General features: G+C 34.1%; 1 protein-coding gene across 1 annotated transcript in view; it reads left to right on the top strand.

Annotated features, from left to right (window-relative positions):
• Positions 1-11,593, top strand: part of LOC107873525 (F-box protein At3g58530) — a 38,657-nt gene extending 27,064 nt beyond the window's left edge. The window contains exon 12 of the mRNA XM_047414653.1: positions 11,361-11,593. Coding sequence (XP_047270609.1) covers positions 11,361-11,444 — 84 coding nt within the window. The 3' untranslated portion in view covers positions 11,445-11,593. The remainder of the gene's footprint in view (positions 1-11,360) is intronic.
• Positions 11,594-16,182: the final 4,589 nt, after the last annotated feature.

Raw genomic sequence — 16,182 nt, 5'->3', positions numbered from 1 at the left:
TGATTGAATCCTCCACCTGCAGGGCCTTAGCAACAGACTCTGGTTCCCCTTCATTAGTCAGCAACAGATAATGTAATGATGGTGAATACCTATCTGGTGCTCTAATGGTCCTGGATGATCTTCTATCAGCCTGCTCAGGTGTCACTTGTTCTACCTATGGTTTCTCAACGACAGTCTCTGGAGTTTGTTGAGTATCTGCTACAACATCTTTGGGTGAACTCTTCGGCAACTCAAGCTCAACTCCCACTTGCTTTGTAGTTTCTTGAACCTTTTGCTCTCTGTCCTTGTACATCCATGGCTTGCTCCCACTTGATTGAATCCTCCACCTGCAGGGCCTTAGCAACAGACTCTGGTTCCCCTTCATTAGTCAGCAACAGATAATGTAATGATGGTGAATACCTATCTGGTGCTCTAATGGTCCTGGATGATCTTCTATCAGCCTGCTCAGGTGTCACTTGTTCTACCTATGGTTCCTCAACGACAGTCTCTGGAGTTTATTGAGTATCTGCTACAACATCTTTGGGTGAACTCTTCGACAACTCAAGCTCAACTCCCACTTGCTTTGTAGTTTCTTGAACCTTTTGCTTTCTGTCCTTGTACAAGACATTTTTATCAAATGTCACATCACAATGTCTTAGGATTTTCTTGTCCCTGTCATCCCAAAACCTGTACCTGAACATGTCAGAACCATAACCTATAAAGTAGCACTTTATAGCTTTAGCATCAAGCTTATCTCTCTTCTCTGGATCAACATGAACATAAGCAGTGCAACCAAAGGTTCTCAAGTGAGAATACTTGAGTTTTTTTCCTGTCTATTCTTCTTCAGGAATCTTGAACCCCAGAGGAACTAATGGTCCCCTGTTGATCAAGTATGCAGCTGTGCTCACAGCATCTGCCCAAAACATCTTAGGCAGCCCACAGTGTATCCTCATGCTCCTTGCACGTTCATTCAATGTTCTGTTCATCCTTTCAGCAACTTCATTTTGTCTTGCTTTCTCGGGAACTGTCCTCATCAATCTGATTCCCTCAGCTGCACAGAATTATTTGAATTCTGACTTGTCATATTCTCCTTCATTATCAGACCTCAGGCATTTGATTTTCAAGCCACTCTGATTTTCGACTTCAGCTTTCCACATGTTAAAAGTAGCAAACACATTTGACTTATGTTTCAAGAAGTAAACCCATACCTTCCTACTGAAATCATCAATGAAGGTGACATAGAATCTGGATCCACCAAGTGATGAAACAGGAGATGGTCCCCAAACGTCTGTATGGACCATTTCCAGCCGTACTTGCTTCGGCTCTCTCGCAGTCTTCGTGAAACTTACTCGCTTCTGTTTACCCATAACACAACTCTCACAAAGACCCATATCAACAGATTTCTGCCCCTCTAAAGCTCCTTTTGCAGCCAACATCTTTATTCCTTTGGCACTTATGTGTCCAAGTCTATTTTGCCACAGACATGAATCGAAAGCACCCTCAGCAACAACAATTATGTTTATACACCCTGCAGTAGTGTACAAAGTTTCAGATTTTGTGCCACGTGCTACAACTATAGCATCCTTCACAGTCTTCCACGAACCTTTCCCAAACTCTGCTGCGTAGCCTGTGCTATCCAACTGATCAACAGAGATCAGATTCTTCTTGAGACCAGGAATATATCTGATATCCTCCAATGTCCACTGGTTTCCTGTTGGAGTTTTTATGCAGACATCCCCCTTTCCTTCAATTGCCAATGGCTTGTTGTCAGCAAGATACACCTTTCCAAAATTTCCAGACTTAAAGTTTTGGAACAATTCCTTGCTAGGAGATGAATGAAAAGATGCACCAAAATCCAATATCTAGGATTCAACCGAGCTGTCCACACTAAGGATTAGAGCATCCCCAATGTCTTCTGCTGAATTAACAAAATCATTATTATCTCTAGATTTTCGATTCTTCTTCTTGGGTTTCTTGCACTCTGTTCGAAAGTGTCCTTTCTCTCCACAATTCCAATATGTCATGTTGGATTTTTGTGGAGATTTTTCACGATTCTTCGATTTTGATCTGTCATGTGTATTCTGACCCCTCGATTGGTCTCTCCCCCTTCGATCAACATTGAGAGCACTACCAGATGATTCCCCAATTTCTCGTTTGCGAATGCTTTCGCTAAGAACATCTCGGATTTCATCAAACTTTAGTTTCTCAGATCCACAGGAACTGCTAATCGCAGCAACAACAGTATCCCAAGACTCGGGTAGAGATGACATCAAAATCAGTGCTTTAATTTCATCTTTGAAATTAATATCCGCAGAACATAGTTGACTAACAATCATATTGAACTCATTTATATGATTAGCAACAGATCCATTCTCAGACATCTGTAAATTGAACAATCTACGCATCAAATATACCTTGTTCATCACAGATGGTTTTTCGTACATATTTGATAATGCCTTCAACAGATCAGACGTGGTTTCCTCCTTGACGATGTTGAACACCACGTTTCTCAACAAAGTCAATCGGATCAGCCCTAGAGCCTGCCGATCCTTGAGTTTGCAGTTCTCCTCCTTCATGGACTCCAGCTTCACCCCGGTCAAGGGTTCGTGAAGATCTTTCTGGTACAGATAGTCTTCGATCTGCATCTTCCAGAAACCAAAATTGGAGCCATCAAACTTCTCGATTCCAAACTTCGATCCTTCCATCGTCAATGATCGTGATGAATCTCCCAAGCTTTGATATCAGTTGTTAGGATTGATTAACAGTTCACACACACTAAATCTATGAAGAGGATGAAGAAAACTAGAGAGAGTTCTTAAGGAGAGAGAGAGAGGTAATTTCGTGGTAACACTCGTGGGTAACCTCCACGGCGGATGGACTATTTATATTAATGACTTGGAGTATGTATAATCACACAGAGAATGAGGATAAAAGGTACAACCTAAAATTTGGTTCGAGGCGGACCCCACCTTCGGGTGGGGGGCTTCGCAACATATTAATCAGGCTCCACAACCTAACACTACCTTCATTGTAAATCACTCCTCAAGGATCCTCTATCTCTCAAGAGAAATAAGAATTACTCTCTTTATACTCTCTATTCTTCTTTGTTCTCAGTTATTTTATAACACATTATCAGCACAAGTCTCTAACCAATTGAGATTATTTGCTATCAAACTCATGTATGTGTAATACCACAATAAGTTCTTGTTAGAAAAAATTGAATGGGTCGAATGAAATATGCGATATGTGCCTTTTTGCCTTTTAGATTTACTTAAACGTGAGCCATGTTACATAATATTCTGTTCACGAGGCTCTGTCACTGCCAAACAAGGTGAGATTATAAATCTAAAGGTAATTTCAAAGTTAGATTATTACGTAAACATTTATACAACATTAAATACTATATACACATGAAAGTATAAAGTATGTGTTGTTTAGTTCTTTAATGTGAGATGTGTTGTTTAGTTCTTTAATGTGAGACGCTTTTGTAGTTGTGTACAAATATCCTTCACCTCTTTTAATTCAACTGGTTTTTGTAATAATAACAATGTTCCATATCGTATATTTGCGTATTACGTGCAAAATAATTTTGAACGTTAGTGGTATCAATGTACATTTTTTTTTCTACTTAATGAATTGATAAAAAAAAAAAATGAAAGTTATATTATTGGTAGATACATTTACATTAAATTGAGCACTTAATTATTACATCACACATCATAGTACATGACTATATGACTGCTTTGTTAGAAGCTTGTTTATAAACAAAAGCAACTTCAAAAATGACCACATAGTGATTAAAGAATCACAGGGATACTGGTACAACTTACAAGCAGAACAAAGATTATAACTCTCTTAAAAAAAACAGTATTACATATAAGATTATATGTTTGTCTTATGTTATTTGTCTTTCACTAATGATATAATTATTGTTGGATTTGAGGAAAAATAATTGGTTTGAAGCCATTTATGTTTTAAATTTATTCCTCAAGAATAATATTATCAAAAGGGATGATAATATGTTGGGTTCAAGTCCCATTGATTTATGCCTAAGATGTCTTTATATGGATAAGATATTGAGTTTGAATTGTCTCAATACACCATATTGATTATATTATGATGACTAAGGCAATATTTGATGAAAAATCACGATATCCCATTGATATGCTCCATGAAGTAAATATGGTAGTAATGTATGATGAATCTGAAAGTTGACAACTTGCTCCATTCTTAAAGTGAATGCAGTAGCAGTGCATGTCTTAAAGAAGACAAGTGATGATATTTTCACATACTTGTGATTATAATTAAAGATATGTAAGAGAAAATTTCTCTAAAACCATATGTATGCCTCAATTTGCTCCTGAAGTAGCAATATCACGAAAGAGATTATAAGCTATCAAAATTTGATAGATTTAAGGAACGATTATATTCCACTCCTGGGGAATGAGAATATTGATTGTTTCAATACAAACGTGCACTTGATTGTGGTGGTATCATAACTCACTTCCGAAAGAGACAAAATAATCGAGAAGAGTTATTTTGAAATCTACTTCTGAAGTAGTAAATTCTAAAATTTATTCATGTTTACTAAAAGTAAAAAGACACATGTCATGGTAAATTTGGAGTTTACTAGTATAAAAGTTCATAAATTGACATGAACGATTGCTACATTTCAAAAATGTACATATTGAGTATTAGAAATATGTTCAAGAAATAGAAGATTCTTCAAGAATTGTTTATGTTGCTTGTTCTCATGACAAGTTGGTTGGACCAACTAATATTGGGATTTGATCCCTCAAAATCTGAAAAATATAAAAGGTGAATATGGGTCCGTTCACCTATCATGTAATATGTTGAAAAGATGCATCAATAAGATGATCACATGTACATTCATTGTCAACCTGCAGTTTGACATTCATAAAGTTGTTTGCTCATAAAATTGAGTTAAGAACATAATTTTCAGATTGTATAATCAAGACAATTCATCTTGATGATGATGGCTTGACATTGAATGCCTTCGATAAATAGCTAAACCATTACTAATGAGAACAAAGCTTCATGTGTTGGTCTGAAATATGATATGTTGCATACAATGACACTTGTATGCATTAGACCAATAAATTATGATTATTTTTTCCCTCTCAATTGGTTCAAGGTAAGGAACCAACTATTCCATCTAATAATTCTGATGTGCGACATACGATTTATGAATATACCATGATGCATGAAGATGGATTCCTCAAAGAATATGAAGGATGTATGTTAGTTTTTCTAACATAAGGGGGAGATTATAAGCAGCTATGAAGTATGTTAGGAATTATCATAAGATCCTCATTCAAAAAATAATTCTAGTCAAATGCCGAACGCATCTCATATTTAAGCTGCAAGTGTGCTTCTATTTTGTGTCCATAAAGGACAAAATATATGCATGCATAAAGCATGATAGACCAATCAGTTTCAAATGAAATAATCCTGAAAATGATAAGGAGCAAATAATCATAATAAGAAGGCAATGTGATCTTGAAGAGCCTACGATATAACACTTCATGAAACCTATGGGAGGTTCATGTACCTGAAAATAATGAAGTGATGAGATCTCAAAATGTTATGTCACATTGTAAATCGATACGAAATGATATATTATCAATATCATGATACAATATTGGTGTAATATTGTGAAAAATTATGAGGATTCGAATTCTACGTTATTTAAGCATGCTGACGTAGAAACATTTATCAAGTGATATGAAAGGATGCATCTTGGTAAGTGTAAAACTTATTTGATTTGCAGTCCAAATACTTGAAGATGTCATACATGAAATATTGAATATTGTCACTTGACAAAATTTATATGAAAACATTTTTAAGGATTCAAAATGTTTAAAGCATATAAAAGTTTCTGGAAAACTTATTTATAATCCTTATATTGTCTAAGCTTATAGCTTGAAAATTATTGGAACTCTTGGAGAGTTTTAAAAAACAATAGATTAATTGCTAAATGAGAAATATAAGAAATTGGATTGGTCATGAAGTACCATATCTTAGTGCAAGTGGTGCCCTAAATGGAATAAAAGACATGAGCTTATTTTATTTTAAAGCTTGCAGTCCCGATCTTATTGGTTATGCTGATGCTGGGTACTTATCTGACCCGCATAAAGCTCGGTCTCAAACATGCAATGCATTCATATGGGGAGACTGCCATATCTTGGAGATATACAAAGCAGTCTATCTAGTCACTTCACCAAACCATGCTGTGATAATCGCTATTCATGAAGCAAGCCGAGAATGTGTATGGTTGAGGTCCATGATGTATCTCATTCGAGAATACTGGTTTGAAATATGACAATGTGCCCACAATTTTATACGAAGATAATGCAACATGTATAACACATCTTAAGAGAGGATTCATAAAAAGGAGATAGAACGAAACACACTTCATCAAAACTTTTCTGCATATAGAACGAAACACACTTCATCAAAGCTTTTCTGCATACATGAGCTCCAGAAGAATGGTGATATTAACGTGCAACAGATTCGTTTAAGTGACAATGTGTCTAACTTATTCACCAAGTCTCCTCCTGCTGCAACTTTCAAGAAGATGGTGCACAAGATCGGGATGCAAAGGCTCAAGGATGTTCTTAGGGGAGTTAATACGCGCTGTACTCTTTTTTTCTTATGAGGTTTTGTTCCACTGGGTTTTCCTTGTAAGATTTTTAATGAGGCAGCCTATATGCGTATTGGTAGAGATGTGTACTCTTTTTTCCTTTACTGAATTTTTTTTTCACTGATTTTTTCTAGTAAGATTTTAATGAGGCGCATTATCTATCTAGACATTCAAAGGGGGTGTTATAAATGTATTTACATTATAGTGAATGTCTATCAAGATCTAATAAGATCTATCAAAATCTAGTTGATATCTATCAGGATTTGAAGTATCTGTCTTGTAGTCAGAAATTAGAATATTTTTCCCTATAAATAGAGGAGTTTTGTTCATTGTATAATCAATAATCTTATAATCTCTCATCCTCAAGAGAAATAACAATTATTCTCTCTATTCCCTCTACTCTTCTTCTTTATTCTTAGTTATTTCATAACAAGATTTATTTTTTGTCAATTTTATCCTTAATATTAATTACTTATTTTTCAAATCATTTTCAAGATATATTACTATAAAAATCAATTAATAGAGGTAGTATGATAAAATAGTTATGTTAATAATTATTTTCTTAATGAGTGTGTCATGTAAAAAAGCGACAAGTAAAAAAAAACGGAGTGAGTATATGCTAAGGTACAATCAAACCTCTCTATAGTAGCAACGTTTGTCTGAAAATTTCATGATTGTTATAGAGAAGTGTTATATATGTATATTATCATTTGACATTCAAATCTCATTTAGCTATTATATACAAAAATATGCAAAATTAGAAAGAGCGTGAATATAAAAAAGACAAACATTAGTAGCCTTTTTTTTCGTGAAATTGTGAAATAATTGATGTGCACTATTTAAATATAAAATTTTCATACTTAAAATTTACTGTGTGCATGATATTAATGATGATTGTCACAAATATTTTGATATTTTATTTTATACATAATATATTTCTTATAAATATTATTTAGTAATATCTGAGTATGTTGTCATAGAGGTAACTTTATAAAAAATATATCGCTATAACAAATATCATTTTTGTTATATGTAGAATATTATTATATAGAAGTAAAATATAATATTAAAAAGTGATTTCAAAGAAACTTAAATTATTATAGTAAAATAATATTATAACGAGCTGATATTATAGAGAAGACCGTATTATTAAACATTAGCCGAATCACCGCAGATGCAGGGCTTATCGCAGGTGGAATTCAAAAGTAGCATTGACTTTGAAGACTATGTAGTTTTGGGTACATCTTTACTTTGTTGCACAAAATATAAATGTCGTTTGATAAAATATCCTTCAAAAATATTGAATTGATTTTCTCCTATAAAAAAAGTGGGAGTGGAGCTGCTCAACCAAATTTCATTTTGTCATATCTGCTGTCGTTATTTCACCTATTTGCTTTGTAATTTTATTATATTATTTTTAATTAATTATTATATAATATTTATATATTAAAAAATTAATAATATTTAATTAAAAAATAAAATAAATATTTATAACATATCTACTTTAGCTGTTTCAACTACAATTTTACTATATCACTCCTAATTTATTATTATAAGTCAATTAAGTATTAAAAAATTAATAATATTTAACATTAAATTAACTTGACGTCTTATATGAGACCTACTTAATTTTTGTTACCCAAGTACTTTTATAGTAATTTTGTTGTATAACTTCTAATTAATTATTATAAGTTATTTAAGACATGTCTGTTTTGTTGTTTCAATCATGAATTTATTATATCATCGCTAATTAATTATTATGAGCATCTAAGCATTGTGTCACTTAAATTGGAATACAATAAAAAATATTATAAATTACAATAATTAAAAAATTAAATTATTGTAAAAAAATATAGTATACTATCAATGCCACAAAAGTTTGGATAAGGAAAGTAACTTGAGAAAATTGAAGGAAAGGTGTCTTTTAAGTCTTGAATGAAGGATTGGTGACATTGACCAACTTAAAGGGTCAAACATCATTAGGAAACTTGATTAAGTTAATTGTGGATTTAATTAATATTTTCAAAACTTTCTAATCTTTTCAAAAATACAAATCAACCCAACTTACACCCCTCTTCAATCCAAATCAACCACCCCCAGTCTCTCTCTTCTCTCTCGATAGCTTCTCTCAACTCTCTCCCAACTAACAGTTTTGTAAATTTCTCCTTTCAATCCTCGGCGACTTCAACCTCCGACAACAAATAGTTGGGCGTCGAGTTCCTTTTCGACTTCAACCTTCAATAGACGTGACAACCTTACTCTTCGGCCATAACAACTTTAAATTCTTCAACCTTCAATCGACGTGACAGCCTTACTCTCCGGCCACAACAGCTTCGAATTCATCATCATTCCTTTTCTTCTTTCACAGGTAAAAATTTATGGCCTTTTTAGTTTTGAAGAAAACGAGGATCTTGAGCCAACTTATCTTATAGTATTGCTTAACAATTTTAATATTTGTTGCTTTAATTTGAAATATGGTCTGAACAAAACACTAATTTTTGGTATTTCTTCTCTTCTCTTTTCGAAGTGAATTATGATTTTTTATTGTTTGTTGCATTTTTTTGAAGTTTGATTTTTGTTGTTTGTGTTTATAAAAACAAAACAACGATTTGGGTTGATTTGTTTTGTTATTGTTCTTGGTAAAAATAGTGATATTGCTGTTTTTCTGTTGAACAAAATAGTGCTACTATTTTTATTTTATCCAACAGATTATTCATCTGGTGCAACATATTAACCTTCTGATGCAACAGATTTATCAGATGATGCAACAGATCAACCATCTGATACACTAGATGAACCATCAGATTACAATTCTGATGCAACATATTAGTCATCTGATGTAACAGATTTAGCATATGATGCAACAGTTTAACTATCTGATGCAACAGATTAATCATATGTTGCAATAGATTAAGAATCGAATAAAAAATTTGATGCAACTGATTAACTATTTGATGCAATGAAAGAACCATCAGATTAATGATCTGATGCAACAGATGAAGCTTTTGTTGGATAAAATCCTATCAACTCTTCCAATAGAACATGTCTGAGAAATGATTTTTCCAGCTGATCATTCATCTGCCACGATAGACGACCTAATATTGGAAAAAATCTAAAAATATTGACCGTTGATAACTATTCCAACAAATCACTCATGTGTTGCAACAGATGTGTGACCTGTCGCACAAGTCATTCATCTTTCTCAATGGATGAGTGATATATTTTGATTGTCGCAACAGATTACTCAGTCGTTGCTGCAGGTTAGTTAACTATTTCGACAGATCACTCATATGTTGCAACAGATGTGTGATCTGCTGCACATGCCATTTATTTTTCTCAACAGATGAGTGATATATTTTGTATTGTTGCAATAGATTACTCATCCGTTGCAACAAGTTTTTTAATGTTCCAACAGATCACTCATGTTGCAACAATGTGGATCTATTGCACAAACCATTCATCTGTCTTAAAAGATGAGTGATACATTTTATATTATTGCAACAGATTGCTCATCCCCTACAATAACTTTGTTATATGCTGCAACAGATATACTACCTAGTGCAACAGATAAGTGATCTGTTGGAACTGTTATTTTACTGTTTTGCTTGTTAGATTTAATGTTATCCCTTTTTAATGATGCATTAATCTACTATAATATATTTTTTTTATGTTCCTGTTAATTTTAGATAATATGACTCTTAAAAAAATAGAAGCCGAATCAAGTCCAAATAAAGGAACAAATGAAGCAGCTAGGCTACATCCACCACTCCATGAGCTTGCTTTACAAGCGTTATCTCAATTAGGAGCAGAATATGATGAACACGGGGAGAGGGAATATTTCAAAAGAGACGATCGAAATGCTAATAGCCCTTCCGCCGAAGAGTTGGTCAAAACCTTTAGCATTGATCGTTATCTTGTGAGAATGCAGTACGATGGTGCCACAGAGTTAATGGGTGATTTCGTGGTTAAGTCATCCATGGGAAAATCTTTCGGCGCCTTCAGAAAATACTTCGGGAACAAAAATTGGATACTTATTTTAGGGACAACTGCTTTGAAAAATATCTTGATTTGGAGGAGGACAACAATGCTCATTTTCAAATAAAAATGGTATATGAACTTCTCAAGTGTAGGTTTATGTATGAAAACAAAGATAAGATGGATGAGGTGTGGATAAATTATATGGCATGCCTGTTTGTTTTTGGTTGGAAGGAGTTTTCCATAGTTACTGGACTAAAATGTTATCCTTCTTCTTAAGTTATACCTATTCTAACCCAAAAAATCACCCCGCACACCCTAAAAAGGCAAAGGCAAGTCGTGTGATCATGATGACCTGGTGTACATTGTTGGTCCAAGCTTCAAAAATAAAAATTTGATAGAAACATTGAAAGGTAAAGAACTTTCAAAGAAGCACAAACAGTCTTTGTGCTTGGTTTGGTTTGTACATAATATTCTTTGGGCGAGAGACGTTAACAAAAATATAAGCGTTGGTTTAATAAAGCTCTCTGAGGATCTTGAGGCATTTAACAACTATCCTTGGGGTTATGAGAGCTTCAAAATGACTGTTCAATATTTGTTGACTCCGTTAGCGCCAAAGACAGTCAACTTATATTGCTTTCCATGGGCTTTCATGGTAAATGTTTCATTTCTTTCTTTTATTATGATATCATTCATTTTTTTTACTCAATAATGGTTTTAATTTATTGGCGTTATTTTATAGGGTTGGACGTTTGAAGCCATTCCTCATTTGAGACAACAAGTGAACTACCAGGAAGAAGTTTTCCGTTCAAGAATCTTGAGATAGTTGTCGGCCAAAACGGATAAAAATGCAAAATTTTTTGATCTCTTCAACCCCCCGAAAGATGCAATAAGTATAATTATAATTAAGTTTTTATTTTAATTAATAATTTTTTTGAATGATCTAATCATCATTCTAATATATGTAATGATTTATGTTAGATTGTGCATCCGTCGCTAGTTCAGACCAATTAAGAGTTGAAGGTGCTGTTTTTTCTTACTTTAAGGTCTGTGCAAACTTTATCAAACCTTAAGGTCAACGACAGAATAAAAATAGAATTGTTTGGAGCAACAATCATTATAACAAAAATAATTTTAGAGGGTGAGCTTGTTATTGTTGATGGTCTTAGTAGTGATGGAGCTGTTGGTGGTGGTAGTGGTGCTGCTGTTATTGCTAATGATACTCCTCTTATAGTATTTAAAACAAACCATTATGAGTATGATCATACTGGTTATATAAATTTTGCCTCTCCCAACGAATGTTCTGCATACAAATGTCAAGACTGCAGGGCAAAACATGATGTAGTAATTAATGCTATTAATGCATTAACTGCATCTATAAAGGAATTGACATCTAAAAGGGGTGTCATTACATGAAAGAAGATTTTATTTCCATCCACTCCATTAGAGATTAAGGCTAAGAGGATAAGAAATGTGATTTTCAAGGCATTATCAAGCATCCAAAAGAGCGAAATTGTAACTCATCTGTCCATGTGTTGCACTGAGCAATGTACAATGTCCAAAGCAGAGCAGATCGAGCTGAGCAAGGTGAATATATATGTCTTCCAACTAACAAATAGACACATTTATGTTTCAATAGATGACATATCTGCTGAAAATTATCAAACAGATGTATACATCTGTTGCAACAGTTGACTAACTTGTTGCACCAGATAAAGTACCTATTGTGACATATGTTTTGTCTGTTTTAGAAAATCAAACAGCTCTTCGTACTGTTTTTATTTATACCAACAGATGATCTATCTGCTGTAATAGATGAGTCATATGTTGCCATAGATGGTTCATCCGTTAGAGATTATCATACAAGTCTTCCTCAGGTAGAAATTTGACCCAACAGTTGATTCATTATTGCAACAGAAATATAATCTGTTTGGGACAATTTAAAACAGGAGGAAGACCTGTTTGATTTGCTAGAACAAATGAGTTATCCTTTTCCATTTTGTTGTATCTCCGTACTTAGCATTGACCAATTTTGGCTTTCTAGGTGGATGTAGAAGCTACGGCTGAACAACATTGACAATATGCTACTCTACTCTTTTTATGGAAATACGGAGAACATAAAGCACAGAAATCATACGTAAGCAATAATAAAGATCCACGACGAGCAAAGCCGAATTTCATAGCACCGGATGAAGAACAACTTGTCCATATTGAGTAGATCTGTATAGCTTGAGTTGAGTCTATCAAAGTAATAAGCTTACCCCTCCTTAGGAATCCTTGGCATCAATACTTAAATTGTTGATGTATTTGTTGAGATTTGTACCCATAACAATTTTTTTTACATTTCATTTATTTATTGATTTTATTTCTGCTAATTTCTTAAGGCTTCAATTAATTTTATTTTATCTATGAATTTTATTTTTTCCTTAGATTTGAACTTACTAATTGAAATGGAATACTAGATTCAAATATTGCAACTGATAATGTATCTGTTGCAATAGATGAAACATCTGTTGTAAAATATCGAATAGATTTGACATATGTTGCAACAGGTAGGTAATTTATTAAAATTTATCAAACAGGTCTTTCCACTGCTGCAACAGATAAACTTAGATAGAAACACCGACATAATGCAATAGATTACCAACCTATTGCAACAGATAAACTATATGTTAGAACAGGTAGAATATCTATTACAACGGATGGAGAATCTGTTGCATTATAAAAATTCAACTTTCATTGGACATAAAAAAATTGCCACTACATGTAAAAAAGCGAAAGTGAATTGAAATAAAAAAGGCGGAACCCATCGATAATGTTCAGTTCAAACACCTAAAATAAAATAGGCATCAAGTAGACAGTGTTTATTTTAAACACGTAAAATAAAATAGGCACAAATGGGTTAGGTTGGCACTTTTTGCTGACTTGGCGTCTGATTTTGCCCCCAACGATCATTTTTCCCTTAATGTCTTATATATTCATCTTCTTCCTAAAATTTAACCCTAAATTCCCAAATCTTCTTCTTCATCATTATTTTTTTTATCTATCCAAATTCTTCAAATTATTTGCATTTGGTCTTTCTTTTGTTCATTTTTTTCCTAACTGAGCTTAACAATGTCGAGCGCATCTTCCACTGTTTTTTGTGCTAATAATTTTTGATATTGTAAGTGTGATCATGAAGCTCTGTTGAAGACTTTTTGAACTCAACAAAATTCAGGTCGTAGGTTTTTTACTTGTATGATTTCAAAGGTAATATTTTTTTATTTAATTGGTTGATTAATTATTAACTTGTAATTATTTTATAATTGTGTTGTTGTTTTAATAAAATTGGGTGGATGCGATTACTTTGATTGGTATGAAGAACGAAACCCATGGCCTGGGGTTTGTTGAAGAAAGTCAAGGCTTCTGAAAAGAAACAAAATCGAGAAAGAAGATACTACATTGTTGCCATTATTACTACTGGTTTGGTGGTGTTGGGCACATGAATTTTCAAGCCTAATTGCTGAAATTTTCATTGTGGTGTATTTGCTATTGGTTTGGTATTTTCGAGCACATGGATATTCAAGCGTAATTGTTGTAAAATATCTAAGAGATTTAGGCATATGTTGTAAAATTTAGGTCATCTGTTGAAATTATCAAACAGGTCTTCCCACTGTTGCAATAGATTAGACTTAGATTAGATAGATCGGCATAATGCAATAGATGACCAACCTATTGCAGCAGATAAATTATCTGCTAGAACAGATAGAATGTATTTTACAACAGATTGACAATCTATTGCATTATAAAAAACTCAACTTTCATTCACCAGAAAAAAACATGTACATGTAATTTGAAGTAAAGTGAAGTGTGACTTGAAATAAAAAATTGTTATTTCACAGGCTCTTCTATATACACAGGCTCCAAGCGTCCAGTTATTACCCCATAAGCCCAGAACTCTTACAGGTTTGCCACATCGTTGTCGCACAGGAAGGTCGCTGGCTCGGCCATTTCTATGCCGGTCAGCAAACATTCGATGTGTACAAGAGCGTGCGAGCTGCTTGCATAACCTGTATTATATTTTGGAAAGGTCATGCCCTTGTTTGGACCTTTTAAATCCCATGATTTCTTCATCAACACTTCCTTTGGAAAATGATTCATCAGTTTACTCTCCCTCAACAAGATGGGCAACAACTCCATCAGTTGCTGCACGAGGAGAAAAAGATTGACATTATCGACGGCTGGTTGGTTGTAGTCATAAAATTTTATCTTTCCTTCATTGAGTAGTATTTCGACAGCCCGATAATGTTTGCCGTTCATGCTAATGACTGCAAGAATCCACTTTGCCTCGGTCTAGCTCTTACCGTGTGGATTTGGCCTCTCCCCTCTAACATATTTTATCATTTCTTCTTCCTCCAAGTCCAACATATAAACTAAGAAATTAAGTCCCGCACCACACGCTTTTGAATTGAGTTGATCATACTTATCCTTTAGCTTCCTGCATAAGTCGAGGTCCATTATCCTATTGGCAGCGTCATAATCTTCCAGGTATGTTAATTGCCTTTTCCCCATGAGGCAGATAATTTTATCAACATGCTGTGATATAAGAAGACAATTTTTAAACAGGTTAGTAATTGTAAAGATGGTTCATCTATTGTATAGGGTTCTCTGAATCAATAATCCAACATAACTTATGCAACAGATGGATAGTAAGTTGCAACAGAACCACTACCAGTTGCACCAGAATACCCAGCTATTGCAACAAATTTCACTTTTGTTGCGTAGCTTCTTCTTCATGGGGTAGATTAGATTAGAAGGCTAGGTTAGGAAAAGTAAACTTGCCTTGTCCTCATAACACATATGCAAATCTGTCATAGTCTGGAAGTCTTGGGGGGAAAGAGAGGCTTGGCGTAATCTGGTAAGCCTAGCTTGGCATTCTTGGCCTGTCGCAGATCACTCTTCTCTTTGGCTCCAAGTTTCGCGTAGATGTCCACCTTCTTGAATGGCCCCTGAACTTCAACAACTTTTTGAGAGGGAGGACTTGTAATTTTTTTTTATTTTCGATAGGAGAGTATGTCAGTTATTGCTCTATTTTTCCTCCTAATTAACACTGTAGGAGTGTATCGCTCCCTCAATTTCTTGGATGGTATGACACTCCTCTTCGATTTGAATTTCTCAAAAGCTTTAGAGATAGCCTCTACTTTTTTAAGGAGTTTATACTGGCTGTCCTTGCACTCTTCGCATTTGCAACGAGAACACGAGGGTGAAGAGGGGTGAGAGGGACCTGTGTAAGGGTGAAAAGGGGTGTTTTCAAACATATTTATTTTTTCTTGAGCATCAACATGCTCATCATTATGAGTGGTAGCAGCATCAGCATGACTTCCACCAACACCAACAACTCTACCATAAGAAGCATCCAAACTGCCTTAGTAGGTTGGTCATGAAGAGCCTCAACATTAGGTTGACCTTGTCTAACTACTCTTCTTATTGCTGTTGCTCTTGTCAATTCCTTCCTTATTAACTCTACTGTTGGGTCTTCTATAGTATCAACATGACCTAGAGTAATATAAGAAGTCATCAATGAC

The sequence above is a fragment of the Capsicum annuum genome, chromosome 6, assembly GCF_002878395.1.
Source record: "Capsicum annuum cultivar UCD-10X-F1 chromosome 6, UCD10Xv1.1, whole genome shotgun sequence".
NCBI lineage: Eukaryota > Viridiplantae > Streptophyta > Magnoliopsida > Solanales > Solanaceae > Capsicum > Capsicum annuum.
The sequence above is the reverse complement of the archived record's forward strand: the minus strand, read 5'-3'. Positions and strand labels throughout refer to the sequence as shown.